Raw genomic sequence first — 17229 nt, forward strand, 5'->3', positions numbered from 1 at the left:
GCAAACAAACATTTTGAAACGAAATTTAAAATTCATTTTAAATTTATTGCGAGTTTGAGAAATTTTCAAGATTTGAATTTTTGGGGTGCTACACCGCTGCATCGCCTCCTCGGACAGCAGTGCGGCCTGTCGTTGACTCTGTCGCTGCATCGCATCCTCGGCAGCAGCGTAGATTGTCGTTGTCCCTGTCGCTGCGTCGCCTCTTCGGTCAGCAGCTTCGCCGTTCGTCGTTGACCCCCGCCGTTGCATCTACATTGTCGTCGACTTCGTCGGTGCGCGTCTCTTGCGCATGGTCTGTGAGCTGTTTGGCACCTGCGAGCTGCGTCGACATAATCATTGCTGGTCTGCACCATGTTTGTCACCGAGTTCTTTGCCGACAAGTACCGCCGTCGCGATCCACTTGCGTCGTCGAGTCTCTTGTTCCTGTGTGTCTTGGTTCTCGCCACCGTGACTCCAGGATCCTCGTCGCCACGCCTACCTCTTCGCATTCTTCTAGCAGAACCTTGCTGCCAGCGTCGCCGTCTTATCCTCGACTACTTCATCTACTCCGCTGACAACTGTGAGCTGCGACGACACTCCTGCCATACCGCACCACAACTGTCGTGCATGTCTTCTTTCCTGGTCCCTTCAGACACTAGCACTTGGTTGGGGTCTTCTATGTAGTACGTGTGGTACTGGCAACACCGACACGTGCATTCGTCTACGACACGCTTCCAGGCGTGGCAAACCTGGAGCACGCCTCGTCCACGACGGTTTGACAACATCGTCCTCGTCATCGGCTACTTCCTTGACTGCGTCGCAGTCTTCGTCTATGGCGCGCTCCTTCTGCGCCACCGTCACCCTGTCGCCTCCTGCCGCGCCACGGGCCTTCTCGCGTGCTACGCCCGCGCCCGTGGCTTGTCTTCTTCGGCTTCCTTGACAGCTACATCGACCACAGCTACCCGACACACAGTACCTCGACTACGGCTCGGTGCCCTTGCACTCGGCTATCTCGGCATAATCGTCACAAAGGGCTATCATCTGCATGGGCTACTCCGGTCACAACATTCGCACCGGCGTTCCGACTGTGGGGGGGGATATCTCTATTGTTCTCTAGTCTATCCGTTCGTGTTGGTAAAACTACGTCTACGAGGGATGTTAGAGTATATTAGGCATGTTAGAGTATATTAGGCAACTTCTGATATGATTGGTTTGTATTGATTGTAATCCCAGGATAACATTTTTTGTATCTAGGATAACCTTCCTTATCTATAGGATAGCCTTTTTGCCCTCCAAATCATATACTCCTATATATTCTTTCTAGAAACTCAATGCAATACATCTTACCATCCCACACATTATACACAATCTCTACTTCCTACAGGTTGGTTCTGAAAAGAAGCTTGAGGAACTGAAGCAGAAATCTGGAAGATGTGTGTCTGCTGTAGAAAAGGCTAACGTGGAACTGGAGCATGGTATAGACGGTGGTCAAGCTCTAGACGAAAAGTGTGATCATGCCTCAGCGAAAGCTGCAAAGGTTTGAAGTACTTTGTTTGCCTTGAATGTATTAAGCACTAATTAAGATTATACATGTACAGCTTAGAATATAAAGCTGTGTTGCTTGCGATTAGGCTCCTCCAAGCAAGGGCAGGGAGGCAGACGAAACTGCGGATACAGATAAGGAAGCTTTTGGTTCTAGGACAGAGAAAACCAGGAGGTGAATGCACGGTTATGTTGTGTGTACAAGTAGAATAAAACACACACACATATATGTCTAATTAGGCTCGAGGGTTTGTTTGGTTGAGCAGGAGGTTACAGCCAGCTGCTGCTATGTTGCTCAGGGAATTCACTGGCGCTGACATTGATGCGGATAACGAAAGGGTACGTATGCATGTATGTATACTGAAAAGGTTGGAGTCGCTTGCTGAGTTGGGGTGGTGATTACATTACATACAGGAAGAAAGAGGCAGATCATCGTCCAGCGTGGCAACCGGGAGATCAGATGCGCTTGTTCAACTTCTGATGAAAGGCCGTCCGGTCCGTGGATTAGCTTCATGATAGCCGGCACCGCATGACGTGACACATATTATACTGTTTGGTTCAGCTTTTTTTACCTGCTTTTCTGAGAGAATCTAGCGTAGAGAATCTGAGTATCATTAAGATTACGTGTGTAGAAAGATAAATGTGTCCATATGACTCAAGATGTAGAAATTGACGGATTTCTGCTATTTAATGACTCAACCGATTATATGTTTATGTTGATTTTGAATGGTTTTTACCCAAACAAATTTTATAAAAGCTGGCTGAAAAGTTGAGCGTTTGACAGTCCGCAACATCTTTTAGTAGCCAGAAGTTGTAAAAAGCTGAAATAAATAGGGACATATTATTTATTTTAGAGCAGCTCGTTGACAGACGCCGTGTTGCTGCCGGCTAGGTTTGCTGGGCTCTCCAGCGATGATTGTTTGGGTTGAGCATTGAACATATACAGCAGATGCTAAAATGTCTTCTTAGACCATACTACAAACAATCATTCATTCAGAAGAGCAGTTTTTTTTTTGGTTTCATGATGAATTAGGTCTTTTGAAATGTTTTAATGACGGGACGGCCATGAAAAACCTGTTGGCCATGAAGGGACGGGCCAAAATCCCCATTTCCTTCCAACCGCCGACGAATCTAATCCAGGAATTGGATTCATGCGCATGCTGCCGCTGGCGACCACTGGCACCTAGTCTCGGCCAGAGCCTTGGCTTGCCCTGTACATGGAAACACGCAGCGGCAGTCGCAACTCAGCGCCGTCGCCCCAGCAGCCATCGACGCCCTCCTCACGCGCCGCCGGCAACAAGGGAAAGGACCCCGATCTGTCCGTTGGTGACGCCGACGTTCCTTTCCCCCAGCCCTTCACCTCCGGTCAGGTTCCTCGCCGGCCTGCAGGCGCACGGCGACGAGTCGCGCCAGCTCCAGTCGCTCATGCAGCTCTGCGAGATGCGCTCCATCGGCTCCGAGGACTTGCTCGCCGCCTTCGTCCCAATCCTCGTCGGGATGCTCGGCCAGCCTGCCACCGCTGGTGCCAGCCCAGGCGTCATGCTGCTCGCTGCGCGGGCACTAGCCAACCTCGTTTATGTGCTCCCCTCCTGCTCCGCGGTCGTGCACTACGGGGCCATACTGTTGTGCTCGACTGCTCACCGTTGACAACATGGAGCTCGCCAAGCAGGTGGTACCTTCTTTTCTTAGGCCTTGTTTTAATTAAACTTTAGCCATATAAATTGAAGGGCTAAAGTTTAGCTCCTTGGCCTGTTTGACTACTCTAATAAAGTTTAGCACGTTGAAATAAAAAGACACATATGCCTCTAATGCTGAGAGTGAGGGAATGAGGTTGGAGGGTATGAGTAGAAAATGAGGTTCTCTGGCCCACGTTTAGCTACTTTTAGCACCCCTTGAGCAGCTTATGAGATAATATGTGCTAAATTTTATCACACTACCATTAGCTCTCCTGTTTAGATCACTAAATGACTAAAAGTAGCTAAAAAAGCTACTAAAGTTTATCTAGTGGGATTGAAACAGAGCCTTATTCTTCCTATCCTAACTCATTATTATCTACAGAGTAATAAAAAAGATGATCAGTCATCCTCTCTGCCTGCATGCCCTTAGCTCCCTGCCAGTTACCAAGGTGCTGCTAATATAATACATATACTTTACTCTCTGGAAGATCTCTGAGGAGCACGCACCCAACCGCCTGTTTGCGAGCTGGTGCGCTAATGGCTGTTCTAAAGCAACTTGACTTCTTCTCCACTGAGGTTCAGGTCATCTTCTTACAACCCTTCTTACCTTGCGCACTGTTTGCATCTACTTACACCTCTTCCCATGGGGGGACATGTTGGTTGTAGAGGGTAGCCTTGTCTACGGCCGCAAATATTTGCAGGAATCTGCCGGCCGATGCTTCTGAGTTTGTCATGGAAGCTGTCCCATCGCTCACGAATCTCCTAAACCACCATGATTCCAAGGTACTTCTCAAGTGCAGACAGTCACACCTCTGCGTTATGATATGCTTATCGAGGTATATATATCATGTACGAGTATTTCCCAACATTTATTTATGTGCCTTACAGGTACTAGAGCATGCTTCTGTTTGTTTGACAGTGACACGCATTGCTGAAGCTTTTGCCTATTACCCCGACGAACTTGATGAACTCTGCAATCATGGATTAGTTGCTCAAGCTGCTAGCTTGATAGCTCTTGGCAACTCCTCTGGCCAGGAACCACTGAGTACATCTACATATACAGTATGCACCAATTTGTTTTTGACACCCTTCTAGTGTTTACCGTGCTAAAATAAGGTTACACACTTTTTCAGGGCTTAATCCGTCTTCTCTCAACATGTGCAAGTGGATCCCTGCTGGCAGTTAAAACACTACTACTTCTTGGGATCAGCGGTACTCTTAAAGATTTCCTTTCTGGCCCTGCTTTGATTTCTGGAACATTAGTCCCCCGTGCTGTAACAAGGCCTGCCGATCAGGTGAATATTTCTATCACTGACGTAGGACTTTTCTGCCAGTGCTGTTTCCAAACTAGCCCTAAATAAACAATTCAGCCATGATTTCTCTCTGTGGTTCGATCCAGTAACATTCTGATTTATCGGTGAAAAAGTAGGCTTTAACATCTCACGCTTTCATCTACCACACATATTCATAATTATATGTACCATCGAGTAATTGTTTGTGTGATTTTCTTGAGCATTGAACATAGATGCTAATGCTGGGAATTGTGCTTGCCTTGTTAAACCATACAAACAATCATTGAAAAGAGTAGTGAACTAGTATGTTCGAAGACTTGCATACGTAACCCGGGAATGGGCAAGACACAACCAGGGGATTTTTTTACCAAGCCCGAAATTCGTCCCCTCAGGATTGAACCCAGGACCTGAAGCCTTAACCATTACGCTAGAGGCCCTTTCGTGAAGCCCACACTGTTTGACCCATCAGTTTCTTAAACATGTATGTTTCATGTTGTCCAAATATTTTTCATATATTTACCCCTAATATTTCAGATATTTGAGATTGTGATCCTTGCTGATAATTTGCTTCCGCATATGCCTGCGATAATCATTGAGTTACCAACATACTACCATGCATATAAAGACTCTTCAACAAATAAATCTGCTTCCATCAAACAAGAGGGGGCTGGTTCTACAGGAAACGAAAAGTCTGGCAATGAGAGGCTATTGCGTGACCAACCTAAGCTCCTAGAACAGTTCGGTATGGATTTGTTACCCACAATGACACAGGTTAGTACCGGAATTCTTCCCTGACAGCCATTTAAATTGCTGTTTGTTTTTTTGTCTGTTAGGTACTTTAACAGCCTGTGTGCTTGTTCAGGTGTATGGTTCTAGTGTAAATGCACCAATACATCGCAAGTGTTTATCGATCATTGGGAAGTTAATGTACTACAGCTCCGCTGAGACAGTCCAGTCTCTCCTTGGCACAACAAACATATCCAGGTTTTAACACAAGTTTATTCAAAGCCTTATTCCTTTTGTCTAGAGAATGGTTTCTCTCTCTCTCTCCCTCTCCTGGAACACACAAAAGAGTTGCCCATTTTTTCATTAAAGGAACAAATGCTTCTTAGCTCATTTCTAGAGAATAATTTCAGAAAAATGGATGCTAAAGACGAATAGAAAGTCTCAATAGAGTAATAGACATACTTCTTTTCCAATCCATTATAAGTTATTTTGTTTCCATCACAGCTTCCTTGCAGGCATTCTTGCATGGAACGATCTTCAAGTGTTGATTCCTGCTCTTCAGATAGCAGAAATAATGATGGAAAAGCTTCCAGAGACATTTTCCAAGTTGTTTGTGAGGGAAGGTGTCGTTCATGCTGTGGTGTCACTTATATGTTTGGAATCCTCCAGGCTCCAACACAATGGCTCGTCAGGTGCCACCTCAGGATAAAGGTAATGATTCTGCCATGCCATCACGTCCGTCAACACTGGCGTGGGGGTGATGTGGCAGCAGAAAATAGTTCAGTAGATGAATCGAATAGTTCCAACCTTGGGGTTACATACTCAACAACAATCGCTTCAGAAGCTCTGAACACCAGCCTTCATTTCGTAGTTAGTGACCATGCAAAGTCTTTCAAAGATAAATATTTCCTGACAGACACTGATTCAGGTGATATTGGGGTTACTGATGACCTTCTTAAACTCAGGGCATTCTGAGCTATTTTTTTGGACATCTCAATTGATGTCGAAGAACAATTAGACAAAATAATATCTGAAATGCTCTCTGAGCTTAGCAAAGTTAATGGTGTTTCCACATTTGAGTTCATTAGGAGTGGTGTTACCACAGCATTGCTTGACTATTTGTCCTGTGGAACATTTGGGAAGGAAAAGGTATCTGAAAGAAACCTACCTCAGCTTCGTCAGCAGGTCCTTAGATGATACAAGTCGTTCGTATCTGTTTCCCTTTCTATTGATCATGAACGGGATGAAACTGCCATGACACTGTTGGTTAAGAAACTGCAAAGTGCATTGTGTTCGCTGGAACGTTTCCCTCTTGTTTCAGCCAGTCTAGTAGGATTGGTAATGGAGGGTCCCGTCTGACTTCAGGTCTTAGTGCTCTGGCTCAACCCTTCAAGCTTCGTCTGTCCCCAGCTCAAGGTGAAAAACCACTTCGGGATTATTCATCAAATATTGTGCTTATCAATCCATTTGCCAGTTTAGCAGCTGTTGAAGGATTTCTTTGGCCCAGAGTTCAACACAGTGAGGTTGCGTCAAAGCCTATAATTCCATCTGGTAATAATTCTGAATCTGTGGTTCCTGGCACCATAGCTGGTGCATCATTAGCAACTGCAATGGATCAATCTGGTCGGCGTCCAACAACAAGATCAAAGTCATCTGCTGCATGGGGTGGTACATCAAAGAAGGATTCTCATGATGAAAGCACTACTACTGCCAAAGGAAAACTAGGTGATTCCAATGAGTGTAACATTGGCTCAGCCAGTTTTAGCCAGGTGCAGCCATCATCTGGTTCCGGTGCTAGAAACACTTCTAGCAGAGGACCCGATTCTACTGAATTTCAAAGTACGAGCACATTCGGGTCATTTGTTGCTGCGACGATGGCTGGGCTAGCTTCTGTTGGTGGTCGCAGTGTTATAGGTGGTTGAGATCGGTGTGGTCTGTCACTTGGAGGAAGCATGAATGACCACAATAAACTTGTATGTATTCACTGCTGGTGGGGAGCAGCTTAGCAAACATTTGACTGTATGTCAAGCTATCCAACGTCGTCGACTTATGCTTGACGAGGATGATGAAGAAGTGTTTAATGGATCTTGTATACAAAACGATGGAAACCACTACTGGGATGATGTTTTCACAATAACGTACCAGAAGGCTGATAACCAAGGGACTTGCACCTCATTGAACATAAAATCAGATTCTTACAGGTCTATCTCTGAAGCACAAGGGGTTTCTCTTCTTGATAGCATCTTGTGTGAAATCCGAAGTGTTTGTCAATAGCAATTGTGTGAAATGCGGGTTCCTTGCTCTTGTTTGTAGATTCAGTCAGAATTGTCCCCTGAGCAGCAGCATGCGTTTCTGCCAGTTTGTAACCGGGGTTTCCACTTGGTGGATTGGCTGCCCTTAGTCCCAAGCTTACTGTAGTTAGGAAGGTACTATCTACTATCTATCATGGCATTTGCTATTATGGTAACTTGATGTTACTTTTGATTATCGCCAGCACCCTTCAAGTGCTGCGAATACTTCAAATTCAACTGGGGCAACAGAGTCTGCTGCTGCTGCTGCTGCTGATTTGCCTAGTGTGATGACGTGCGCCAATTATGTGAAGCTGCCCCCGTACTCCACAAAAGTATAGCGTGCTTGCTGTTTTTGGACATTCCGATGATGATCCCTGCTGATGGATTATTGCTATTGTTTGGACAGGAAATCATGCGCGAGAAGCTGCTTTATGCGATCCTGGAAGGCCGAGGATCGTTTCATTTTTCATAAGAATATCCGAACTAACTTACAGGTGGCCAGTTTTATGCTGTTCTTTAACAGGCTCAGCAAGGTCGGATGCAGGTGCTGCTGTCGATTTCTCCTTTCTTTTGCATTTGTTCAGCTACAAGTTTCTGTTTCCATTGGGCAGGCTAGGCCATAGAGGAAGAGCCCCCCCCCCTCTTCCAGTACATACATGTAAATAAAATGGATTTTTAGAACTGGTGATGTTGATCCAGAATTGTTAATAAATGTGGCCCAGTGTACCATTTCTACCCTTCCGATACAGAAACGCAACGCTACATCAGAATGAAAATCATGCTTTAAACAAGTAGAGATCTATCTATTTTATTAATTATTAATCAATCAACCAAACTGATTACGATTATATTAATAATATACTCTAGCCTTAACACAATATGACTCCTTATAGCTTGATACCTCGACTCAACGCAAGTACTCTCTTCTTCAATTTAACCATGGTATCTCGACCCAGCAGCCCATCTTCACTCACGGAGGGAGAAAATAAGATATAATACATGGAGTATGTGGAGCTTATGTTATTTTGCAGAAAAAAACAATTTTTGATGCAAGATTATTTTGTAAAATATTTTGTCATTTTTTAAGCGCATCCTCTTCCAAATGAGGAGGAAGTTTTTCAAAATAGAACCAAATCCAATGGACTAAACCATCTAGGATTCTCGGTAGTTTTCCACTACTACTGGACTTCCCGTCCACTATAGCTCACGACTCAACCACCGGACCTTTAAAAATCACTTTTCAAAAACATTTTAGAAAACAAAACACTAATTATCAAACCAAGCCATAACTCATCCATAATCGTGGACACAGACTATTCGAATAGGTTTTTGACTCTGCGCAGAGGTGTACACTTTACACACTAGTCCGGTTTCTGCAATCTTACCGTCGTGATATCCGAATATCGAAACTCTCTCCTCCCTTGCACGACTTTACCTTAACGGTTGTTCCGAAAGGAACAAGACCACCTCCATGCCCAAACCAGAACAAAAGGATTCCCCCTCCTTGTCCTCCCGATGCTCCCCAACCACCATAATCCTATGGTGCAGACCGTTCAAGTTCGGATCAAATGACTGACCATACAGTTTCGAGTGGTTGTACTTGATAAGAGTACAGGTAAAGTCTCGAGTGGTTGTACTTGATGGAGGTGGTCTTGTTCCTTTCGGAACAACCGTTAAGGTAAAGTCGTGCAAGGGAGGAGAGAGTTTCGATATTCGGATATCACGACGGTAAGATTGCAGAAACCAGAACAAAAGGATTCCCCCTCCTTGTCCTCCCGATGCTCCCCAACCACCATAATCCTATGGTGCAGGCCGTTCAAGTTCGGATCAAATGACTGACCATACAGTCTCGAGTGGTTGTACTTGATAAGAGTACAGACAGTGAAGAATGGTAAACCGGTCCTTATACAAGATGAACAATCCTTCATACCCACACCTAACCCGGCTGAACCATCACCTTAAGACCCTCCCAAACCAGGGAGTCCCTAATCATCCCGCTCAAAGGTGATAATGGTGATAACCCTTCATCATACCCATTTTGAACAAAATATTTTCTATTGAAAAACTCACACATTTTCTCAAATCATTTTGCAATAAAAATGTTGAGGAGTATAAAGATGAATTGCGGCAAAGGTGGCCATATTAAGATGTCTCTTAGTGTAATACCCAATTTGTAAATCATAAGAAAGAAGTTAATTCCCTTATATGTTTTGTCCTCTATTTATTATAACATGTGAACAACCACATTTAAAGTGATTAATTAGCTAATGACACCTAAATAATATATGCATCATGCTGAAATTTATTTGTGTGTGCATTTAATAACAATAATAATAATATTAATAGAAACATATTAATGTCCAAATTTGGGATTAAGACCTAATTTACAATTTGGAGATTAGGGAAAGAAAAGGAAAAATACTATACAAAATAAAGAAAAGTAAATATATAAATAAATAGAACCATTCCATACTAGTATGTTCAACTGGTACATTTAATATGAGTGCAAGTTCATAGTCAAATTTGAATTTAAATTTGAAATCTAAAAATAGAGAAGAAAAGAAAGGAAAAGGAAAGAGAATAAAAAAGAAAAGAAAAGAGTAACACAGTTATTGGGCCGATTTTCTCAACGGCCCATCCCACTCCGCCGTCTGCATGGCCCAGGCTGGGGACCGGGGTGCCGACAGGTGGGTCACCCGGGTCGACCTCTGCGCGCGTGCCAGCTTTTCCGTTCCCTCGCTGACTAGAGGGCCCACGTAGCAGATTCATTTACTTGGCTGACATGTGGGGTCGTGCGTTCGGATCCTTCTTCAATAGAATCGCCCGCACTCTCAGGGCGACCGACGTGCGATGCAGAATACTCGGCCATAACCGCCCTGGTCCACGAACCTTGTTGGAGGGGAAATCTCTGGCCGGGTGGCGGAATGCACCCGCCCTAAATCCTAAGATGAGGAGGGGCCTAAGCGTTTTGCCTGTTACGAGTTTGGTGGATGAACACACGAAAGCACACAAGAGTTTAGAGTGGTTCGGGCCGCCGGAGCGTAATACCCTACTCCACTGTGTGATGTATTGAGCTTGAGAGCTTGAGCTCCGTCTAAGTGTGTCTGAGTCCTCAATGTTGCATGCCTCCCCTTTTATAGTTCAAGGGGGGCATGTACAAGGGTTCTGAGCCCCGATACATGGGCCCAGGGACAAATGGAAGGATGGAACTATTGCCTGCCCTGCCCTGGTGATCTCCGTGCGCCATAATATCGGTAGCGCATACAGTATTGATATCTTGCGGCAGCACCCTCGGTAACACGCGAGTTATGATGAGTGCTACGCATGACGACGCAGGCGTACTGTTGGCCAACGGGAATGGACAGACATGCCGCCTGCAGGATGGCTTGGGCGCCGCCTGCCAGCTGAGTGTACATGGCGCATTATAAAATGCTGAAGGGGTACATCACCTGTCAGCGGGGTAGTCAGGCGGCGCGTCTTACAAGCTTACATTATGCACTGTATGCCATTTGGCAGCACCAAGTCTTCATCTGGGCAGGGAATAGAAGCGTTCCGCGGACAGGTTCGCACCAAGCTGGGCCTAGACACATGTCGCCCTTGGACTCCTGCCTGAGCAGGGCCTGGGCATTCTCTGCTCCAGAATCCCGGGACCCGGCGGTGAGTAGTCCGGACCCCACGTAGAAGGGTCTGGGACCTGTCTCGGAGGTCCGTTCATCAAGCACGGGGGTCCGGTGCTTTCCCTGTAGAAGGAAGTAGGTCCGGACCCACTGCGCGCATCTTGGGGTACGCCCCTCTTCCTGGCCACATGGCGACCCCGGAGCGGTAGATGTGGTGCGGCACAGAACCGTTCCCCGTACAACTAGAGACCTCTCCTCCGGCATAGTGTCTTCATATTGTGCCAAGGGGTACCCTTGTTTTTGGGTACCGACAAACCTCATCATGTGTATAAAAGTCTATCACGGCGTGTTCCTGGTGACTGACTCAATCGCGTAGACGACCAGAACCTAACCATTATTGCTAGGAAGGAGGGAGCAGGGGGGTGACTGAGCGACCGACATGGTGTGTCACCGCCACCATCGTCGCACTCCCTACAGATAGCCTTAGGTGTTAGTCGCGGTCCATGGTACCTGCGCAAAGGATTAGGGATATAAACACAAATTTGCAGGGGGGGGTGAATAGGGCGAAACTGAAATTTGCAAATATAAACACAACTACAAGCCGGGTTAGCGTTAGAGATATAAACGAGTCCGCGAGAGAAGACGCAAAACAAATCGCAAGCGAATAATGAAGTGTGTGACACGCGGATTTGTTTTACCGAGGTTCGGTTCTTTCAAACCTACTCCCCGTTGAGGAGGCCACAAAGGCCGGGTCTCTTTCAACCCTTCCCTCTCTCAAACGGTCCCTCGGACCGAGTGAGCTTCTCTTCTCAAATCAAAGCCGGGAACAAAACTTCCCCGCAAGGGCCACCACACAATTGGTGCCTCTTGCCTTGATTACAATGGAGTTTTGATCACAAGAACAAGTGAGAAAGAAAAGAAGCAATCCAAGCGCAAGAGCTCAAATGAACACGGCAAATCACTCTCACTAGTCACTAGGGTTTTGTGTGGAATTGGAGAGGATTTGATCTCTTTGTATGTGTCTAGAATTGAATGCCTAGCTCTTGTAAGTGGTTGAGAAGTGGGAAAACTTGGATGCAATGAATGGTGGGGTGGTTGGGGTATTTATAGCCCCAACCACCAAAAGTGGCCGTTGGGAGGCTGTCTGCTCGATGGCGCACCGGACAGTCCGGTGCACACCGGACAGTCCGGTGCCCCCTGCCACGTCATCACTGCCGTTGGATTCTGACCGTTGGAGCTTCTGACTTGTGGGCCCGCCTGGGTGTCCGGTGCACACCGGACATCTACTGTTCCTTGTCCGGTGTGCCAGTATGGGCACGCCTGCCATCTGCGCGCGCAGAGCGCGCATTAAATGCGCGGCAGAGAGCCGTTGGCGCGGAGATAGCCGTTGCGCCGGAGTCGCACCGGACAGTCCGGTGCACACCGGACAGTCCGGTGAATTATAGCGGACGAGCCGTTGGTTTTTCCCGAAGCTGGCGAGTTCCTGAGGCCGACCTCCCTTGGCGCACCGGACACTGTCCGGTGTACACCGGACAGTCCGGTGAATTATAGCGCGAGTGCCTCTGGAAATTCCCGAAGGTGGAGAGTTTGAGTCTGAGTCCCCCTGGTGCACCGGACATGTCCGGTGGCGCACCGGACAGTCCGGTGTGCCAGACCAGGGGTGCCTTCGGTTGCCCCTTTTGCTCCTTTGTTGAATCCAAAACTTGGTCTTTTTATTGGCTGAGTGTGAACCTTTTACACCTGTATAATCTATACACTTGGGCAAACTAGTTAGTCCGATTATTTGTGTTGGGCAATTCAACCACCAAAATCATTTGGGAACTAGGTGTAAGCCTAATTCCCTTTCAATCTCCCCCTTTTTGGTGATTGATGCCAACACAAACCAAAGCAAATATAGAAGTGCATAATTGAACTAGTTTGCATAATGTAAGTGTAAAGGTTGCTTGGAATTGAGCCAATAAAACTACTTACAAGATATGCATGGAATGTTTCTTTCTTATTTAATATTTTGGACCACGTTTGCACCACATGTTTTGTTTTTGCAAATCCTTTTGTAAATCCATTTCAAAGATCTTTTGCAAATAGTCAAAGGTAAATGAATAAGAGTTTACAAAGCATTTTCAAGATTTGAAATTTTCTCCCCTCGTTTCAAATACTTTTTCCTTTGACTTAACAAAACTCCCCCTAAATGAGATACTCCTCTTAGTGTTCAAGAGGGTTTTGATATACCATTTTTGAAATACTACTTTCTCCCCCTTTTGAACACAATAGGATACCAAGTGAAAGATACTTTTTGGAAAGTACTAAGTTTTTGAAAATAGGTGGTGGTGCGGTCCTTTTGCTTTGGGCTCATTTCTCCCCCTTTTTTGGCATGAATCGCCAAAAACGGAATCATTAGAGCCCTTGAAATAATTTCTTCCCCTTTGGTCATAAACAAATGAGTTAAGATTATACCAAAGACGAAGTCCTTTTCTTTAATGCTCATTTCTCCCCAAGGAATGGAGAGTTGTTTGGAGTGATGGCGAAGTATGAGTTACGTAGTGGAAGCCTTTTGTCTACGCCGAAGACTCCAATTTCCTTTCAATACACCTATGACTTGGTTTGAAATAGACTTGAGAACACATTAGTCATAGCATATGAAAGAGATATGATCAAAGGTATATCCAAGAGCTATGTGTGCAATCTAGCAAAAGAAGTTGCGAGAATCAAGAATATTGAGCTCATGCCTAAGTTTGGTAAAAGTTTGTTCATCAAGAGGCTTGGTAAAGATATCGGCTAATTGATCTTTAGTGTTAATATAAGAAATCTCGATATCCCCCTTTTGTTGGTGATCCCTAAGAAAATGATACCGAATGGCTATGTGCTTAGTGCGGCTATGCTCGACGGGATTGTCGGCCATTTTGATTGCACTCTCATTATCACATAGCAAAGGGACTTTGGTTAATTTGTAACCGTAGTCCCGCAGGGTTTGCCTCATCCAAAGCAATTGCGCGCAACAATGGCCTGCGGCAATGTACTCGGCTTCGGCGGTGGAAAGAGCGACCGAATTTTGCTTCTTTGAAGCCCAAGACACCAAGGATCTTCCCAAGAACTGGCAAGTCCCTGATGTGCTCTTTCTATTAATTTTGCACCCCGCCCAATCGGCATCCGAATAACCAATCAAATCAAATGTGGATCCCCGAGGGTACCAAAGCCCAAACTTAGGAGTATAAGCCAAATATCTCAAGATTCGTTTTACGGCCGTAAGGTGTGATTCCTTAGGGTCGGATTGGAATCTTGCACACATGCAAACGGAAAGCATAATGTCCGGTCGAGATGCACATAAATAAAGCAATGAACCAATCATCGACCGGTATACCTTTTGATCCACGGACCTACCTCCCGTGTCGAGATCGAGATGTCCATTTGTTCCCATGGGTGTCTTGATGGGCTTGGCATCCTTCATTCCAAACTTGCTTAGAATGTCTTGAGTATACTTTGTTTGGCTAATGAAAGTGCCCTCTTGGAGTTGCTTTACTTGGAATCCTAAGAAATACTTCAACTCCCCCATCATAGACATCTCAAATTTCTGTGTCATAATCCTACTAAACTCTTCACATGTAGACTCGTTAGTAGACCCAAATATAATATCATCAACATAAATTTGGCATACAAACAAGTCATTTTCAAGAGTTTTAGTAAAGAGTGTAGGATCGGCTTTTCCGACTTTGAAGCCATTAGCAATAAGGAAATCTCTAAGGCATTCATACCATGCTCTTGGGGCTTGCTTGAGCCCATAAAGCGCCTTAGAGAGCCTATAGACATGGTTAGGATACTCACTGTCTTCAAAGCCGGGAGGTTGCTCAACATAGACCTCTTCCTTGATTGGTCCATTGAGGAAGGCACTTTTCACGTCCATTTGATAAAGCTTAAAGCCATGGTAAGTAGCATAGGCCAATAATATGCGAATTGACTCAAGCCTAGCTACGGGTGCATAGGTTTCACCGAAATCCAAACCTTCGACTTGGGAATATCCCTTGGCCACAAGTCGTGCTTTGTTCCTTGTCACCACACCATGCTCATCTTGCTTGTTGCGGAAGACCCATTTGGTTCCTACAACATTTTGGTTAGGACGTGGAACTAAATGCCATACCTCATTTCTAGTGAAGTTGTTGAGCTCCTCTTGCATCGCCACCACCCAATCCGAATCTTGGAGAGCTTCCTCTACCCTGTGTGGCTCAATAGAGGAAACAAAAGAGTAATGTTCACAAAAATGTGCAACACGAGATCTAGTGGTTACCCCCTTATGAATGTCGCCGAGGATAGTGTCGACGGGGTGATCTCGTTGGATTGCTTGGTGGACTCTTGGGTGTGGCGGCCTTTGCTCATCATCCTCCTTGTCTTGATTACTTGCATCTCCCCCTTGATCATTGCCGTCATCTTGAGGTGGCTCATTTGCTTGATCTTCTACTTCATCAACTTGAGCTTCATCCTCATTTTGAGTCGGTGGAGATGCTTGCGTGGAGGAGGATGGTTGATCTTGTGCATGTGGAGGCTCTTCGGATTCCTTAGGACACACATCCCCAATGGACATGTTCCTTAGCGCTATGCATGGAGCCTGTTCTTCACCTATCTCATCAAGATCAACTTGCTCTACTTGAGAGCCGTTAGTTTCATCAAACACAACGTCACATGAGACTTCAACTAGTCCAGTGGACTTGTTAAAGACCCTATATGCCCTTGTGTTTGAGTCATAACCAAGTAAAAAGCCTTCTACAGTTTTAGGAGCAAATTTAGATTTTCTACCTCTTTTAACAAGAATAAAGCATTTGCTACCAAAAACTCTAAAGTATGAAATGTTGGGTTTTTTACCGGTTAGGAGTTCATATGATGTCTTCTTGAGGATTCGGTGAAGATACAACCGGTTGATGGCGTAGCAAGCGGTGTTGACCGCCTCGGCCCAAAACCGATCCGAAGTCTTGTACTCATCAAGCATGGTTCTTGCCATGTCCAATAGAGTTCTATTCTTCCTCTCCACTACACCATTTTGTTGAGGGGTGTAGGGAGAAGAGAACTCATGCTTGATGCCCTGTTCCTCAAGAAAGCTTTCAATTTGAGAGTTCTTGAACTCCGTCCCGTTGTCGCTTCTTATTTTCTTGATCCTTAAGCCGAACTCATTTTGAGCCCGTCTCAAGAATCCCTTTAAGGTCTCTTGGGTTTGAGATTTTTCCTGTAAAAAGAATACCCAAGTGAAGCGAGAATAATCATCCACTATTACAAGACAATACTTACTCCCGCCGATGCTTATGTAAGCAATCGGGCCGAATAGATCCATGTGGAGTAGCTCAAGCGGCCTGTCGGTCGTTATGATGTTCTTGTGTGGATGATGGGTTCCAACTTGCTTTCCTGCCTGGCATGCGCTACACACCCTGTCTTTCTCAAAATGAACATTTGTTAATCCTAAAATGTGTTCTCCCTTTAGAAGCTTGTGAAGATTCTTCATCCCAACATGGGCTAGTCGGCGGTGCCAGAGCCAACCCATGTTAGTCTTAGCAATTAAGCAAGTGTCGAGTTCAGCTCTATCAAAATCTACCAAGTATAGCTGACCCTCTAACACTCCCTTAAATGCTATTGAATCATCACTTCTTCTAAAGACAGTGACACCTACATCAGTGAATAGACAGTTGTAGCCCATTTGACATAATTGAGAAACGGAAAGCAAATTGTAATCTAAAGAATCTACAAGAAAAACATTGGAAATAGAATGGTCAGGAGATATAGCAATTTTACCCAATCCTTTGACCAACCCTTGATTTCCATCCCCGAATGTGATAGCTCGTTGGGGATCTTGGTTTTTCTCATATGAGGAGAACATCCTTTTCTCCCCGGTCATGTGGTTTGTGCACCCGCTGTCGAGTATCCAACTTGAGCCCCCGGATGCATAAACCTACAAAACAAATTTAGTTCTTGACTTTAGGTACCCAAACTGTTTTGGGTCCTTTGGCATTAGAAACAAGAACTTTGGGTACCCAAACACAAGTTTTTGACCCCTTGTGTTTGCCCCCAACAAATTTGGCAACTACCTTGCCGGATTTACTTGTAAGCACATAAGATGCATCAAAAGTTT

General features: G+C 45.3%; 1 protein-coding gene and 1 pseudogene across 3 annotated transcripts in view; both read left to right on the forward strand.

Moving 5' to 3' along the window:
* Window positions 1-2304, forward strand: part of LOC103655001 (kinesin-like protein KIN-6) — a 29342-nt gene extending 27038 nt beyond the window's left edge. The window contains exons 17-20 of one of the 2 annotated variants that reach the window (XM_008681823.4): window positions 1364-1516; window positions 1611-1696; window positions 1788-1860; window positions 1936-2248. In XM_008681823.4, coding sequence (XP_008680045.1) covers window positions 1364-1516; window positions 1611-1696; window positions 1788-1860; window positions 1936-2037 — 414 coding nt within the window. In that variant the 3' untranslated portion in view covers window positions 2038-2248. Of the gene's footprint in view, window positions 1-1363; window positions 1517-1610; window positions 1697-1787; window positions 1861-1935 lie in introns of both variants that reach the window. The other variant, XM_008681822.4, reaches the window with a different exon arrangement.
* Window positions 2305-2363: 59 nt separating this feature from the next.
* On the forward strand, window positions 2364-8243 carry LOC103656056 (E3 ubiquitin-protein ligase UPL3; annotated as a pseudogene). Its single transcript, XR_004549365.2, has 8 exons — window positions 2364-3190; window positions 3686-3779; window positions 3864-3980; window positions 4086-4259; window positions 4331-4492; window positions 5024-5260; window positions 5352-5473; window positions 5720-8243. The product of XR_004549365.2 is annotated as an E3 ubiquitin-protein ligase UPL3 (transcript).
* Window positions 8244-17229: the final 8986 nt, after the last annotated feature.

Source organism: Zea mays, chromosome 4 (genome assembly GCF_902167145.1).
Source record: "Zea mays cultivar B73 chromosome 4, Zm-B73-REFERENCE-NAM-5.0, whole genome shotgun sequence".
Taxonomy (NCBI): Eukaryota; Viridiplantae; Streptophyta; class Magnoliopsida; order Poales; family Poaceae; genus Zea; species Zea mays.